This window comes from Acipenser ruthenus, chromosome 5 (assembly GCF_902713425.1).
Source record: "Acipenser ruthenus chromosome 5, fAciRut3.2 maternal haplotype, whole genome shotgun sequence".
NCBI lineage: Eukaryota > Metazoa > Chordata > Actinopteri > Acipenseriformes > Acipenseridae > Acipenser > Acipenser ruthenus.
In genome coordinates this window covers 4134383-4149308 of record NC_081193.1, presented here as the reverse complement: position 1 = coordinate 4149308, position 14926 = coordinate 4134383, and the positions used below count along the sequence as shown (strand labels likewise).

Sequence of the window (14926 nt, the reverse complement as noted above, 5' to 3'; positions counted from 1 at the left end):
TGTTTAATTTGTATTTAGGATTCCCTTGCACTGTTGTGGCTACAGACACGGGGACATTGTGGAACTGTAATTATCTCCTTGTGTGACCTTCCCATCTAGTGGAGGCAAGCGGTATTGCAATTGCCTAGCTACAGAAATAATTGCACTTTGTTTTAATTCTGTTAAACTCTTAACATCGATTTTTATATTTCCTACAATATCTGCTTCCTTGGTATTCATTTACTTGGAAGGACTTGAGTGGGGAACCTAACCTTATACTCCCGGGATTTAACTTTTTCTCCAGTAAACTTAATGGTATAATTAATATTCTGATACTGGTAAATTGGGCTCCTCTTGCTCCTGGTAAATCTATGAGGTGGCATAGTCAAACTTTATTGTCCAACGGTAAATAGTCCCCCCTGCCACGTGGTTTTATTTTGAAAGAACACTTATTAGTTTAGACACATTAGTCGCACACGTTGGGTGGTGCAGTGTGTCAAATACTTCACGTGGACAACAAATTGAGAGAGATGTGATTGTAGGAGTGAGATATTTAAATAGCACGGGGTAACTTAGGAAGAAAGCTGTACACGTGAGAACGCTGAAGTACTGTTTGTCTGCGTTTTTGAAGTGCCAGTGATTTGTTACTGCAACTGTGGGGAATTCGTTATCAGTGCTGGAGAAGGAAGTCTGAGGTGACGTCATTTTAAAGGACTTTCTGATTAAAGCCACTGGTCAAACTGCTGTCCTACAGAAAACGACATATTCTAACAGTATGTGAACAGGCTGGCTGTAGGGGTGACGTCAGGCCAGAAAGAAACACACAGGTAGTATTGGCTGTGGAAGAAAGCACGGGGGGAGCACTTTGCTATTTTAATGAAAATGTAATATACAAATATAGATGTTCTTACTAATGTAGTGTGATGCTAGATGTAGTAATCTGTGATGCTCTGTGACTGTAAAGAGTCGTGTGTGTTCTGATGTTACAGGTACATGCTGATACTGTCCAGGTACCTTGGAGGACACCGTAGTATCATAAGTACCGTGTTGTACGATGGAGCAGTTCAATTATTTTTCTGAGTAGTTTTCTGCCATTTTAAAAACTATTCAAATTATTTTGTACCTTTCTTTTTCACTCTTTGCATTTTTTCGCTCTTCTTTGCATTGTTTCTACAGCAGCAATATCCTTTTTGTAGCGAGGTGACCAGAACTGAACACAATATTCTGGATGACGTCTTAATGCATCGTAAAGTTTTAACATTACTTCCCTCGATTTTAAATTTAATTTTGGTTCGCTTTGCACTTCAAAGAAAACATAACATTGCTATAGTGCCAGTGTAAGTAGCAGGGTTGTGGAAAATATAGCGTTTCATGTTGCCATGTGTTACTACAACCGTTTAAATAACGGACCTGTAACTTATTTTCTTTAACATCCTGACAACTTTTTATGCAACTTTTAATATCTGTTTCAAAGCGTGTTTCAAAATGTCTGCTCTAGTGCTCTGACAGTGTAAGGATTATTAGCCACATTGATCATTATTACGGTGTTATATATCTGACAATGATGTGGTACGGAACTGTGACAAAGATGGCTGCAGGGAGGAACTCAGACCAGAGAGAAACACACAGACAGAGACGGTGGTGATGCTGAGCTGAGTGCAATGGCTGCACTCAGCGTTTATTAACAAAATAAAAAGGTTTACCAAACAGAACACAAAACAGGACACGGCACTACACGCCAAAATAAACAGACAGACAAAACGAACTACACAGACAAACACGGTGAGCTTCTTTTACTATTATTACTTTTAAATACCCTCCGTCTCCTAACCCGTTCTCCACTCACCGAACACCAACCCCCAGTGAGTGAAAACATGCAGCTTTTATGCAGTTGTACCGAGATTCGATTGCTAGTCAATCATTCAATTGGAATCTCGGTACAACTGCACGTGAATTAATTAAAGTGCAATTCCCCGTGCTCACATATTACTTTTTACTTGCACGTGATGTGATGTGCCATCCCCGTGCCTAAATACAAATATACAATTTACACACACGTGAAACACAGACCGCTTATATCCCGTGTACCAATGCCTATACACCAACATTTACACACAACACGTAACATATAACACACACAGGGGGGGCACTTTGCCACATATACCCCCCCTTGTGCAACGCACACATGGCCTCAACGGCCACCTCCCCCCTTAAATACCCAGCAGTCCAGGCAAAAGTCTCGGGCTGGGACGGGAGGCTTCAGTGGGCCCATGGCTGGAAATGCTGTCAGCTCCCCTGCCGGTAGTGGCACGGCTGACAGCATGCTGGTCCCGTCCTGCAGCGAAAAAGCTGCGGGGGCAGGTGGTCCCCCGACCTCCCCCTTCTTCATAGCCGGCAGCTCCCTCCTGTGGGGCTCCGGCCACAAGAACTCCTGCAGCGAAACTGCTGCTGGGGAAAGTGGTCTCCAGACCTCCTCCCCCTTCTTTGTGGCCGGCAGCTCCCCTTTCTGGGGCTCCGGCCACCGTACTCCCTGCGGAGGTACGGGCAGCAGAGGCAGCTCCAGCTCCTCTGCTCCTGGCGGTGGTGGAGGCAGAGGCAGCTCCAGCTCCTCTGCTCCTGGCGGTGGTGGAGGCAGAGGCAGCTCCAGCTCCTCTGCTCCTGGCGGTGGTGGAGGCAGAGGCAGCTCCAGCTCCTCTGCTCCTTGCGGTGGTGGTGGCGGAGGCAGAGGCAGCTCCTGCTCCTCTGCTCCTTGCAGTGGTGGTGGCGGAGGCAGAGGCAGCTCCTGCTCCTCTGCTCCTGGAGATGGTGGAGGCAGAGGCAGCTCCTGCTCCTCTGCTCCTTGCGGTGGTGGTGGCGGAGGCAGCGGCAGCTCCTGCTCCTCTGCTCCTTGCGGTGGTGGTGGCGGAGGCAGAGGCAGCTCCTGCTCCTCTGCTCCTGGAGATGGTGGAGGCAGAGGCAGCTCCTTCTCCTCTCCCTCGGGTGGTGGAGGCAGAGGCAGCTCCTGCTCCTCTCCCTCGGGTGGTGGAGGCAGAGGCAGCTCCTGCTCCTCTCCCTCGGGTGGTGGTGGAGGCAGAGGCAGCTCCTGCTCCTCTCCCTCGGGTGGTGGTGGAGGCAGAGGCAGCTCCTGCTCCTCTCCCTCGGGTGGTGGAGGCAGAGGCAGCTCCTGCTCCTCTCCCTCGGGTGGTGGAGGCAGAGGCAGCTCCTGCTCCTCTCCCTCGGGTGGTGGTGGAGGCAGAGGCAGCTCCTGCTCCTCTCCCTCGGGTGGTGGTGGAGGCAGAGGCAGCTCCTGCTCCTCTCCCTCGGGTGGTGGTGGAGGCGCTGCCGGCTCCTCCGACAGCGGGGGTAGGGCTGGTGGCGCTGCCGGCTCCTCCGACAGCGGGGGTAGAGCTGGTGGCGGGCGTCTCCGCTGGGCTCCCTTCAGCAGCAAAAACAGCGGCTGCTGTGGAGCCTGAGCTTCACGCCCTCGTCCCTCCCAAAAAAAAATAGGGGTTTGGGCCTTCAGCTCCTCCCCTCCGGACACAGGACGCACCGACTCCTCCCTCTCGGGCCGTGGACGCACCGACTCCTCCCTCTCGGGCCGTGGACGCACCGACTCCTCCCTCTCGGGCCGTGGACGCACCGACTCCTCCCTTTTGGGACGTGGACGCACCGACTCCTCCCTCTTGGGACGTGGACGCACCGACTCCTCCCTCTTGGGACGTGGACGCACCGACTCCTCCCTCTTGGGCTGTGGACGTTCGGGCTCCTCCCACTCGGGATGTGGACGTTCGGGCTCCTCCCACTCGGGATGTGGACGTTCGGGCTCCTCCCACTCAGGCGCAGGACGTTCGGGCTCCTCCCACTCAGGCGCAGGACGTTCGGGCTCCTCCCACTCAGGCGCAGGACGTTCGGGCTCCTCCCACTCAGGCGCAGGACGTTTGGGCTCCTCCCACTCAGGCGCAGGACGTTCGGGCTCCTCCCACTCAGGCGCAGGACGTTCGGGCTCCTCCTCCCCTGGCTCCTGCTCTGGGCAGTCCTCGTCCTCATGCCCATATGCAATGCACATGGTGCACCACCTTGGCTCCCTCTGCTTCCTCCTCATTTTTCCCCCTCTCTGCCTCCTTCTGCTCACCTTCCTCCTTTGGGCTGGTTCCTCCTCCTCTTCCTGGAAGGGGCAGACAGCCACCGTGTGCCCATACACCCCGCAGGCAAGGCACCAACCTTGGTCCTCCAACCTGCCGAGGAGATCCTCCAGCTCACTGCAGCCGTCTCTCCAGTTCCAGCCTTCCATTTTTTTATTTATTTTTTTTTTTTATTTACTTTTCCACAAAAAAAAAAAACTGCGGTTCCCGCTCTGGCCTGAGCCCTGGAGGCGCTGTTATCCCACTTCTGACACCACGTGTGACAAAGATGGCTGCAGGGAGGAACTCAGACCAGAGAGAAACACACAGACAGAGACGGTGGTGATGCTGAGCTGAGTGCAATGGCTGCACTCAGCGTTTATTAACAAAATAAAAAGGTTTACCAAACAGAACACAAAACAGGACACGGCACTACACGCCAAAATAAACAGACAGACAAAACGAACTACACAGACAAACACGGTGAGCTTCTTTTACTATTATTACTTTTAAATACCCTCCGTCTCCTAACCCGTTCTCCACTCACCGAACACCAACCCCCAGTGAGTGAAAACATGCAGCTTTTATGCAGTTGTACCGAGATTCGATTGCTAGTCAATCATTCAATTGGAATCTCGGTACAACTGCACGTGAATTAATTAAAGTGCAATTCCCCGTGCTCACATATTACTTTTTACTTGCACGTGATGTGATGTGCCATCCCCGTGCCTAAATACAAATATACAATTTACACACACGTGAAACACAGACCGCTTATATCCCGTGTACCAATGCCTATACACCAACATTTACACACAACACGTAACATATAACACACACAGGGGGGGCACTTTGCCACAGGAACAAAAAGGCCAGAGCACTTGGTATTTAAAAATAATAATAATCGCTCTTCCTGCATTGATTTAGAGGACAGATCTCAAATCCCAGTGCACTAGAGTGGACATTTTATAAAAAGCTTTGAAACAGAAGTGTAAAAAGTTTTCAGGATGTTAACAATGAAAAAAAAAAAATAGGTATGTTATTTAAGCAGTTGTAGCAACATGTGGGGACGGATAACACTTTTTCGGAACCCGCTACTTACTGTTGTAGTGAACTGCATAGTGAAACTTTAAGTGTGTGTGTGTGTGTGTGTGTGTGTGTGTGTGTGTGTGTGTGTATATATATATATATATATATATATATATATATATATATATATATATATATATATAATATGTGTGTATATATATGTATATATATATATATATGTACACACACTACCGGTCAAAAGTTTTAGAACGCCCCCATTTTTCCAGTTTTTATTGAAATTTAAGCAGTTCAAGTCCAGTGAATAACCTGAAATGGTACAAAGGTAAGCGGTAAAAAAAAAAAAAAGTTTAGGTTACCAAAAACTGAAAAATAATGTACATTTCAGTTATACAAAAAGGCTTTTTTCAGGGAACAAGTAATGGGTTAACAACTTACAGCTGTTCTGCAGCAATGGAAGTAAATTAAGCCTTGAAAGTTGATGCTAACAATTCCTACAGGTGTCCCAACGTTTGTTGATTACTTACAAACCCTCTGTCTGTATAAAAGCAGTGTTGGAACAGACTGTGTTACTACACCCTCTGAAGCATTATTTGGACAGTATTGTACTGCAGGAAGTAGTATATTGCTCTCATAATGGCGAGAAAAAGGCAATTAACAAAGGAAGACAGACAGACAGACCATTATAACCCTTAAAAGTGTAGGTCTTTCCTTTAGAGAAATTGCAAAGAAAGCCAAGGTGTCAGTGAGTACAGTTTCCTACACCATCAAAAGGCACTTGGAAACTGGAGGAAACTCTGACAGGAAGAGGTCTGAAAGACCCAAAGCCATAACAGAATCGGAAGACAAGTTTCAGAGAGTCAACAGCTTGCGTGATAGGCGGCTCACAGGACAACAGCTTCAAGCACAGCTTAACACTGGTCGAAGTAAGCAAGTCTCAGTTTCAACTGTGAAGAGAAGACTTCGAGCTGCAGGTTTGACAGGTCGAGTGGCAGTAAGAAAGCCATTGCTAAGATGGCAAAATAAGAAAAAGAGGCTTGCCTGGGCCAAGAAGCACCGCCAGTGAAGACTGGAAGAAGGTCTTATGGACCGATGAATCAAAATTTGAAATCTTCGGTTCATCATGCAGGGTTTTTGTACGCCGTCGAGTAGGCGAAAGGATGTTTCCTCGGTGTGTGAAACCAACTGTCAAACATGGAGGAGGAAGCGTGATGGTCTGGGGCTCTTTTGCTGGATCCAGAGTCGGCGACTTGCACAGAGTGAGTGGCACCCTGAACCAAAACTGCTACCACAGCATTTTGCAGCGCCATGCAATACCCTCTGGTATACGCCTAGTTGGTCAGGGGTTCATCCTACAGCAAGATAATGACCCAAAACATACCTCCAGGCTATGTCAGAACTACCTTAGAAGAAAAGAACAAGACAGTAAGCTTCAAATCATAGCATGGCCAGCACAGTCTCCAGACTTAAACCCCATCGAGCTGGTTTGGGATGAACTGGACAGAAGGGTGAAAGCAAAGCAACCTACAAGTGCAACACATTTGTGGGAACTTCTGCAACAGTGTTGGGAAGAACTTTCCGAACAATATTTGATTTCCATTGTAGAAAGAATGCTACGAGTGTGTTCAGCTGTTATATCTGCAAAAGGTGGCTACTTTGAGTCAAAAATTTAGATTAAATTTTGTTAAACAAAACGATTCCATGATTTCTTTTTTATCTCCAATTGTTTATTTGTTCTATGCTTTAATTTCAGAGTACATTGAGACATTAAACTGCGTAAATTTCAATAAAAACAGCAAAAATGGAGGTGTTCTAAAACTTTTGACCGGTAGTGTGTGTATATATATGTATATGTATATATATATATATATATATATATATATATATATATATATATATATATATATCTTGCTCTTAATTGTATTATTACTTGTACTGTAACACTTGAAATGTATTTGCTTACAATTGTAAGTCGCCCTGGGTAAGGACGTCTGCTAAGAAATAAATAATAACAATATATATATATATATATATATTTTTTTTTTTGATTGAGACATAGGGATAGATGTAAAGATATGTGCAAAGTGGAAGAATGGTGTTTGTCTGGTGTTCTGCTATCAAATTAGCACTTTGCCATCGTTAATCCATTAAAATGATATTGAAATGCATTCAAATGAAGAGCATGGAATTGGGCGGGATCTGGATACTAAGCGGGCGCAAACATTATATTGTGATGTAAGGCAATTACTGACCCTCCAAAAACTTTACACCTCTTCTTACAAGGTGCAAACCATTGTAGAAGCGAGTATCTAAGAGCTGTATAAAAGCACACACCTGCAGAGACCTGTCATTGGCTTCAGGATGGCTGCTGTGGTACACTTCCTCATGTGGCGACACTTAGCTCTTGTTAAGAACGTTTACAAACGAGAGGAGGCCAGTTCTTTTAGCCTGTCTGCATATGACATGCCTTTTAAACCCGGAATAATTCTGGTTGCTCTTCTTTGCATTGTTTCTAGAGCAGCAATATCCTTTTTGTAGCGAGGTGACCAGAACTGAACACAATATTTTAGATGAGATCTTACTAATGCATCGTAAAGTTTTAACATTACTTCCCTCGATTTTAAATTCAACATTTCTCACAATATATCCGAGCATCTTGTTGGCCTTTTTTATAGCTTCCCCGCATTGTCTCAAATGAAGACATTTGAGTCAACATAAACTTCTAGGTCTTTTTTATAGATTCCTTCTTCAATTTCAGTATCTTCCATATGATATTTATAATGCACATTTTTATTGCCTGTGTGCAGTACCTTAGACTTTTCTCTATTAAATGTCGTTTGCCATGTCTGCCCAGTTCTGAATGCTGTCTAGATCATTTTGAATGACCTTTGCTGCTGCAACAGTGTTTGCCACTCCTACTATTTGTGTCATCTGCAAATTTAACAAGTTTGCTTACTATACCAGAATCTAAATCATTAATGTAGATTAGGAATAGCAGAGGACCTAATACTGATCCCTGTGGTACACCACTGGTTACCTCACTCCATTTTTAGGTTTCTCCTCTAATCAGTATTTCCTGTTTTCTACATGTTAACCACTCCCTAATCAATCTGCATGCATTTCCTTGAATCCCTACTGTTTGAGAAGGAGAAAGGAACATGTTCGGAGGAGAAGGGCAAGATGAAGACCCTGCATATTCAGTGCCTACTGCTCTCTGTACTCCTAACCCTGCAAGTGCGCTGCTAAATAGACCGATGTGCTCATTGACACCCTCATTTATCATAATTGTGGATCATTGTTTGAGTAATTTGCATTGCTCTTAAGCTTACATAGGGCGCAGTGCAAACTAATTGCCTGACCGCAGTATACTGCGCCTATACTTGCATCTACCCCATAGTGTCACCATATATATGGTGATAAATAGTTTGTACTTTGTTGCAAAGTATGCATGGTCTCATATTGGTTTTAGTGAAGAAATATTAAAGGTAACTTAAATGTATGCATCTCCATGTTAGCATATATATATATATATATAATATAAGGATCACTTTGTTGCTGATCACAACATAGGTGCCGGCTCACACAGACCTGATTAGCATTAAGCTTTTATAATTCATACAAATATGGCACAGCATGAAATTAGAATAGAAAAACCAGTCAATCACGTCGAGTGCCGAACTGGCAAATACATTTTTACACACACACCTTAGACAGAGGCTTGCATTGCTCCACTCCAAATGTTTTATTTATTCTGGGGTATCATTTTCAGAAAATAGAAAAGTTCAATAGATACATAGGTTTCAAGTGCAGGCTGTAAATAGGTAGCACAGATGATAAACAAAAGATGAATATATAGATCTCTATATAGATAGATAGATACAGAGAAGTTTAAATAAAGGGTTACATTGCTCTTTATGGTTTTTGATTCTGATAATTAGCTACTTGTGGTAACATTTTTAGGTTTTATGGTAGTAGCAGGTGCTGCAGTGACAGTCTGTGTGGTTCTCCAACTTCTGGTTAATCTAGAAACAAGCATACAGCAAGGATTCAGACAGGCACACTAAGGAATGCACCTCAATAGAAATAAGCATAGAGCAGGGATTCAGACAGGTGCACTAAGGAAGGCACCTCAATAGAAATAAGCATAGAGCAGGGATTCAGACAGGTGCACTAAGGAAGGCACCTCAATAGAAATAAGCATAGAGCAGGGATTCAGACAGGTGCACTAAGGAAGGCACCTCAATAGAAATAAGCATAGAGCAGGGATTCAGACAGGTGCACTAAGGAAGGCACCTCAATAGAAATAAGCATAGAGCAGGGATTCAGACAGGTGCACTAAGGAAGGCACCTCAATAGAAATAAGCATAGAGCAGGGATTCAGACAGGTGCACTAAGGAAGGCACCTCAATAGAAATAAGCATAGAGCAGGGATTCAGACAGGTGCACTAAGGAAGGCACCTCAATAGAAATAAGCATAGAGCAGGGATTCAGACAGGTGCACTAAGGAAGGCACCTCAATAGAAATAAGCATAGAGCAGGGATTCAGACAGGTGCCCTAAGGAAGGCACCTCAATAGAAATAAGCATAGAGCAGGGATTCAGACAGGCGCACTAAGGTGCTTCTAAAAAGTTTATGATACATGTTACCTTTGACGGTGGTGTGTGTTTTCTGACGGATACACTCACAATGATGTATTCTTTTAGAGCGATACTTTAGCCACCAAACACACAAACAGCTAGCTGCAGCATCGGTTCAGGTCAAATTATCAACACATTTAACATCAACACTAATAAAATGTCGTGGACAGGGGGAGATCGAGGCTGTCAGAGAAGGTAAGCTCATTAAGTAAAAAAAAAAAAAAAAAAAAAGGAATTGACCAAAACGTAAAACAGTGTTCAATCTGATTAAACCAATGTAAATTGATAAAGTAACCGCAGTATGACTGTCAACACAAAACGTGTATAATAATATTTAGCTATGAGGCTTCGTCACTCAGTCAGGTCAACTCTATTAGGCCATCATATATTATAGATCTGACCTGAGTGTTTTCTATACAGCGATATTTTCTTAATATAGTATTTATGGCTACTTTTAAATGCACCGTTACTTGGATAACGTTAATGTTTTCTACACAGTTAAAGTATCTCTGTTTTCATATAATAATCTGAGGGAAATATTTTTGTGAAATCATGCAAATATATGAAGTTTATTAAGTTACCGTTATGTCGATCAGTTATCTAAATACAGTGTGCATATTTAAAGATTACTTTAGCGGCTGTAAAAAGCGTTTCCTTTACGTATTATGATGGTGTATGTCAGACATCTCCGTTGTTTAATATATATTACAGTTTCATTCGTTTAATTCGCAACCATCAACAGTAACGCAGGATCAGAGCTGAGTTTAAAAAGGAGGAATTACATTATTTTGTTTATTACTTTGTTCAAAACATTTAATTTGTCCATTTATAAAACGTTCAATGAAGCGTACAAAAGAGCGAAGAAATGACCTGAATTTTAGTGTAAAACAAGATTATTATTTTTTTTAGACCTATATAGCAAATGACAGCAACGTTAAACACAAGTGTCAAATGCTCTGAACACGAGAGATCCACCGCAATATTTAAGTTATCCAAAATCGGTAAGAATGAATTATTTGAAAATAAATACGTAAAGCAGGGCAACTTTTAAGATGTCATTGCTCTTTTTAGTACTGCCACAGTACAGCATGTTGCATATTACTCAGGGCACAGAGACCCCTTTCGGACGCAGTGTGAAAGCCCGTACCCTTTCAAAATCCTTCGCTACACAGCATGTTACATATTACTCGGGGCACAGAGACCCCTTTCGGACGCAGTGTGAAAGCCCGTACCCTTTTAAAATCCTTCGCTACACAGCATGTTACATATTACTCAGGGCACAGAGACCCCTTTCGGACGCAGTGTGAAAGACCGTACCCTTTTAAAATCCTTCGCTACACAGCATGTTACATATTACTCAGGGCACAGAGACCCCTTTCGGACGCAGTATGAAAGCCCGTACCCTTTTAAAATCCTTCGCTACACAGCATGTTACATATTACTCAGGGCACAGAGACCCCTTTCGGACGCAGTGTGAAAGCCCGTACCCTTTTAAAATCCTTCGCTACACAGCATGTTGCCTCTGAAGTAATGTTCTTGGGAACCAGCATGGTCTTCTTGGATCGCAACGGAGTGGGATAAGCTCTTGAAAAGCAGCAGCCCACACACTGGAAAATCGGATCCCTTGGCGTGGAGAAGTATTTATTCAGTTTGAGTTTACACTCGTGACAACCTAAGAGAAGTAAGGGAAAAGCCATTACAGGATTGATTTTAAAACAATGCCTAAGTGCAAGGTTTAGGAAATGCAGCACATCGCTCACACCCTGTCCATATTCTCCACATGCACATTGCATTTATTTCCTATTAAACTTGCCTTGTGTCATGTCTCCATCTGGATAAGAATGCACATTGTAAATGATCAAGGACAAGACAAACAGGGACACTCCAACACATTTCCCATAGCAAGCCATACTACCTGGAGAAAGATGGGTGAGATTCGTGAATTACCACTGTGTGACATACTGCATACATGCACAATTAAAGACAGGAAAAAAAAGTTTGATTATATCAAAACATATCTGAGAAGCCAATTGCATACAAACAATCCACACATAGAGTTTTATACTTTGGTTGAAATGATATTAAATGAAGAAATTTGTATGGATTTGCAACCGGATTCATTCATTTAATTTGGTAACACTTTATAGTATGTGTCTGTAATTAAATGCAATTACATTTAAACAATCGTAATAAATTACTAAATTCATATGAAGTAAAAAAAAAAAAAAAAAGTACACTTAACCCTTTTAATTGTGATTAAGCCCATTCCTGAGTATGAGTAAGTATTGAGTGCATCCAGAATACATGCTTGGTTTGTATTGAGTTAAATACTGTGTGTGTGTGTGAGAGCTGTTTTTAGCAGTTTTGCTATGTTTTCTTGTATGGATGTCTGGGTGTTTGTTTCTACAGTGCATCTGCAGTGTGAGCACCATCATTGTAAGTGCACAGGGGTCTCATTTGCTGTTTTTAGCAGTTTTGCTATGTTTTCTTGTATGGATGTCTGGGTGTTTGTTTCTACAGTGCATCTGCAGTGTGAGCACCATCATTGTAAGTGCACGGGGGTCTCATTTGCTGTTTTTAGCAGTTTTGCTATGTTTTCTTGTATGGATGTCTGGGTGTTTGTTTCTACAGTGCATCTGCAGTGTGAGCACCATCATTGTAAGTGCACGGGGGTCTCATTTGCTGTTTTTAGCAGTTTTGCTATGTTTTCTTGTATGGATGTCTGGGTGTTTGTTTCTACAGTGCATCTGCAGTGTGAGCACCATCATTGTAAGTGCACGGGGGTCTCATTTGCTGTGTTAGGCAAAGTTCCTTGCTGTAAAGTGTAACCACCTCTCAATACAATCGAATGGATAGCATGCAAGAATATACTTTTAGAAAAATACAATGTTACCTTTTTCAGTCCCAGGGGAGTTCTCTTGTGACAGTCTTTTCAGCCAGACCTCTTCATTCTCTGGGCTTCAGGTCTTTTATTACCCTGAGTAGCCTCTACACACGAACCTTGGGATTATCTTAAGCTAGTTGACGTCATTGCTGCTGATCCCTCTAGGTAACTATCAGATCCCATCTGCTAAAAGCCCACGTTTTAGCAACACATAGTTTTCCGCTTCATGAACCTTTACCATGATATAATTGATAACACCCAGGTCAACAAATCCAGATAAATAGATGGAAATCGCATATAGCAAACAAGCATCTCGCGTTAGATATCGGGGGCTGTAGTAACAGAAAGCAGGAGTGCTTGAAATACCACATTTACAATATCATTTTTGTCAGTGTAATAGAATATTCTTTATAATTAATTTAACCTGAACCAGGCGATAAATGGCCATGATAAAGCACACACAATCATAACAATAATAATGTCAAGTGCACACGACACATGCATTACATAAAGTGCAAACCTACTTTTAATATGTAATCAACATGTTACCAGTGCAATAATAAATACATAGTTGGATATATTGCAGTTAAGTAGAGCAGTGACAAGGTAAGCAATGCTGGTTTTTGACAGTGTTGCGAATTCAGGATTGTGTTCTATGTTTGATAGCATAGTGACACTAAGCAGGAAAATGCATCCTGCCAAGTAAGGAATTGTTAAAGATTACTGCTGCCAGGGTACTGGACCAATGCACAGTTTACTGTGCCAAAATCTGCAGAGCAGACAGACACAGTTTTATATTGCAATGTTCTGTCAGGTACCAGAGAGCAGACATTTCTCGTAATTTATTTATTTATTCATTCTTTTTAAATTAATCTCACCATACGTCAAATACACACACGTTTTGACTAATGCTTATTGCCTTTTGTTTTGAAGTTGTGGAGAATATATATTTTAAGTATAATAAAACCTGAAGTATATATATATATTTTAATACCATTACCATAGTGATTATAATATGGAATGCATTATAAATGTAACCAGAATATTTTGTTGTACATTCAAGAATAATGCATGTAAAGGTTATCTGTTGATAAGCATTTCCACCTGTAAATGGCTGCATGTCGTAATCAGCATTCATAGAGGATGGCTAGAGAGTTGCCTTGACGTTGATGAATATGCAAATGCAATAATTAATATAATTTTATTTTCAGACCTGGTCGGGCAATCTTGGTTATTCTAGTCCATGTCTTTGTTCCAGCCATGTAATTAGTAAATTCAGCCAATTAATCCAAATCTGACCAGGTCTTAAGGTGTTGGGTACCTCCTGTTTTTACAATGCTGTTTTAACAATTTTCTTTGTAGGCTCTGAATTTTGTGCTGTATTCACACATTGCTACCTTAAAAATGTGCCTTCGTCGCCGGTGGAAAACATGACTATGAATGAAGTAAAAAAATAAATAACTAAATAATGATCGACTTTATTGATTGTGCATTATTTAGAAAATGTAGATAGAGTATAAAGGAGGACACTGACAACATGCCCCGCAACTTTAGCATAACAGAGCCAGAAGTGTTAAAGGGACTTGGAGCTCTTAAAATAAACAAATTCGGTCAGACTGGTTTTAGGAAAGGGACATCGTGTCTAACCAACCTGCTTGATTTTTTTTTTTAAGAATGCAACATCATCAATGGGGTTTATTTAGATTTCCAGAAAGCTTTTGACAAAGTCCTGCATAAAAGATTAATTCTCAAACTGAATGCAGTAGGGATTCAAGGAAATGCATGCACATTAGGGAGTGGTTAACATGTAGAAAACAGAAAGTATTGATTTGTGGAGAAACCTCAAAATGGAGCGAGGTAACCAGTGTAGTACCACAGGGATCAGTATTAGGTCCTCTGCTATTCCTAATCTACATTAATGATTTAGATTCTGGTATAGTAAGCAAACTTGTTAAATTTGTAGATGACACAAAAATAGGAGGAGTGGCAAACACTGTTGCAGCCGCAAAGGTCATTCAAAATGATCTAGACCGCATTCAGAACTGGGTAGACACATGGCAAATGACATTTAGTAGCGAAAAGTGTAAAGTATTGCACGCAGGCAATAAAAATGTGCATTATAAATATCATATGGGAGATACTGAAATTGAAGAAGGGAACTATGAAAAAGACCTAGGAGTTTATGTTGACTCAGAAATGTCTGCATCTAGACAATGTGGGGAAGCTATAAAAAAGGCCAACAAGATGCTCGGATATATTGTGAGAAGTGTTGAATTTAA

The 14926-nt window shown here is 42.3% G+C and overlaps 1 protein-coding gene across 1 annotated transcript; it reads right to left on the bottom strand.

Annotated features, from left to right (window-relative positions):
* Nucleotides 1-8821: 8821 nt before the first annotated feature.
* On the bottom strand, nt 8822-12741 carry LOC117403278 (glycoprotein hormones alpha chain-like). Its single transcript, XM_034005309.3, has 4 exons — nt 12657-12741; nt 11577-11678; nt 11251-11435; nt 8822-9148 (listed from the first exon to the last, which is right to left on the bottom strand). The coding sequence occupies exons 2-4, from the start codon at nt 11671-11673 to the stop codon at nt 9083-9085; spliced, it is 348 nt and encodes a 115-aa protein (XP_033861200.1). The 5' UTR covers nt 11674-11678; nt 12657-12741; the 3' UTR covers nt 8822-9082.
* Nucleotides 12742-14926: the final 2185 nt, after the last annotated feature.